Here is a 1968-nt window from a genome sequence, read left to right as displayed (position 1 = left end):
CTGAGATTTGAGGCAAGGTTGAAAAGGATGCTGATAAACTGTGTAACAGAAGGAAGATGTTGCACCTGCCTGGTAAACTTCCTAATGTTGACAGATTTTAACCTCTGAGCCTATTATTTAGTCCTTGAAGATGGACTTTTGTGCAAACCCTGGTTCTCTTCTGCAGGACTGAGCAAGCCCGCAGCTTGCATATTTCCCCTTATGTCCAACAGGAAGTCTGCAGCCAAGCTGGAGGGTGAGCACACATCTCCTGAGCTCCAGTTCAAACTGGATTTCTAAAGACCATCTTTTGCCTCCTTTTCAGTTGAATGAATCTCATTAGGGCTTCATTTTCTTTATAGTTTCTCCATAATCTATGACTTCAGCTTTTCATTTACAAAACCGCTCATGACTCACGTCAACTGGTACCTCTGCAAACAGGAGAGGTGCAGTGAGAACAGCTCCTCTCTGCAACATGTGCAGACAGTCCAGCAGTGTGTGCTGAGTGGAGCACTGATCAAAGGCAGCACAGTGGGGCTCCGGAGCACCAGCAAAACATCAGCTGTGCTCCCAGCATCACAGCTAGCATCCAGAGAAGGCTGGAAGAGCAGAAGGAAGCAAGTGGTGGGAAGGACAGAGGCTCTCGACTTCCGTGTGGAGTCGTTTGATTCAGAGCTGGAGGATAAACCTCATGTATCTTCAGCCTCATGTATTCTTCCCTCAGAAAGCTTCACAAACAAGGTTACAACGCGACATCTGATGTGAAATCTTTCCAGAATGATCAAGCATTTTGCTCTTTCATTATCTTGTCTAATAGCAGGAATTTGCCTACACAAGAAGGAATAATCTTAGGACATCAGACATAGTCATCACAAGGATAAACTTAGGTGAGGTAGGGAACTACCATACTCTGAGATCACAGGAATATTCTCACTAGCTAAAGATGGTTAATCGGGAAATATTAACGTAGGGTCACAGGCAGAAAAGCAACATTCAGGCCAGAATCACAAGCAAGATAGATTTGTTTGTTTTAAACCTGGTTTCCAGTATTTGTGGAGTTTTTTGCCTTAGTTCTTTATGCTGATTTTGAAATTTGGTTAAGATTGTCCTGATTTTATCATTAACGCAAACTAATGGAAGATCTAGAGCTGGGCTTGTATATCCCAGTCAGCCCAAGGCAAACACGACTGCCAAGCGGGTTCGGTCAAAGACAGACCAGTGGGTTCATCAGACGCACAAAATACCTATAAATTACCGTTTCATTACTTTGCTCAACCCTCTTGATTTAACCCAAAACCTTTGAATTACCAATTCTGGGCCGGTAAGGAAAACGCACAGTTGATACGGGCAGGTACGGTGTGGTTTCCGTACACCGAGGGAGGGGAGGGAACTGCGTTCCAGTCAAGATCACGTAAGAAAGGAGAAAGGCCTTAACGAGTGACTGTGCAGCTTTACCCCTCCGGAAGACCCTCGTGCCCTGTGCCACGCGCTGAGGGATTAACTCCCAGGAGCACAGCACCCGGGACCCAGAGGTGCCGGACTGATGACCGGGGGCCTGGCTGAGCTCTGTGCGCCGACCCCGACGGGCTGCAAACCCCCTCTCGGATCACCGGGCTGGTTTATGCGCCAGAATCAGCAGTCTCCTTGACATGGAATTAAATAACGCGCTTAGAAACGGAGCTGCTTCTGCACAAGCTGCCGCCAAGCGTGCGGCTGCCGGACACGATCTGCGACGTTAACCCGCCCAGCCCCAGAGGAGCTGCGGCAGCGCCGGGAAAACCCGGAGAAAATCCGCACGGAGAAAGGCGCCCGGCCTTCCGCTTCGGGACGTTTCACCCCGCGGGCACGAAACGCGCCCTCCCCGCCGCCGGGGTCACACACGCGCAGCCCGGGGTCACAGCCCACGCGTTACTACCCCGCACAGCCCGCACAGCCCCCCTCACCTTCCCGCCGCCCGCGCGCCGCCTCGCGGCAGCAGGACCACCCCCC

At 51.0% G+C, this 1968-nt stretch overlaps 1 protein-coding gene across 1 annotated transcript in view; it reads left to right on the top strand.

The window, feature by feature from the left end:
• The first annotated feature begins 387 nt into the window (after positions 1-387).
• Positions 388-1968, top strand: part of CISD2 (CDGSH iron sulfur domain 2) — a 9978-nt gene continuing 8397 nt past the window's right edge. Inside the window, exons 1-2 of the mRNA XM_010003175.1 lie at positions 388-672; positions 1675-1872. Coding sequence (XP_010001477.1) covers positions 388-672; positions 1675-1872 — 483 coding nt within the window. The remainder of the gene's footprint in view (positions 673-1674; positions 1873-1968) is intronic.

Source organism: Chaetura pelagica, unplaced genomic scaffold, assembly GCF_000747805.2.
Source record: "Chaetura pelagica isolate M959 unplaced genomic scaffold, ChaPel_1.0 scaffold188, whole genome shotgun sequence".
Lineage (NCBI taxonomy): Eukaryota > Metazoa > Chordata > Aves > Apodiformes > Apodidae > Chaetura > Chaetura pelagica.
The sequence above is the reverse complement of the archived record's forward strand: the minus strand, read 5'-3'. Positions and strand labels throughout refer to the sequence as shown.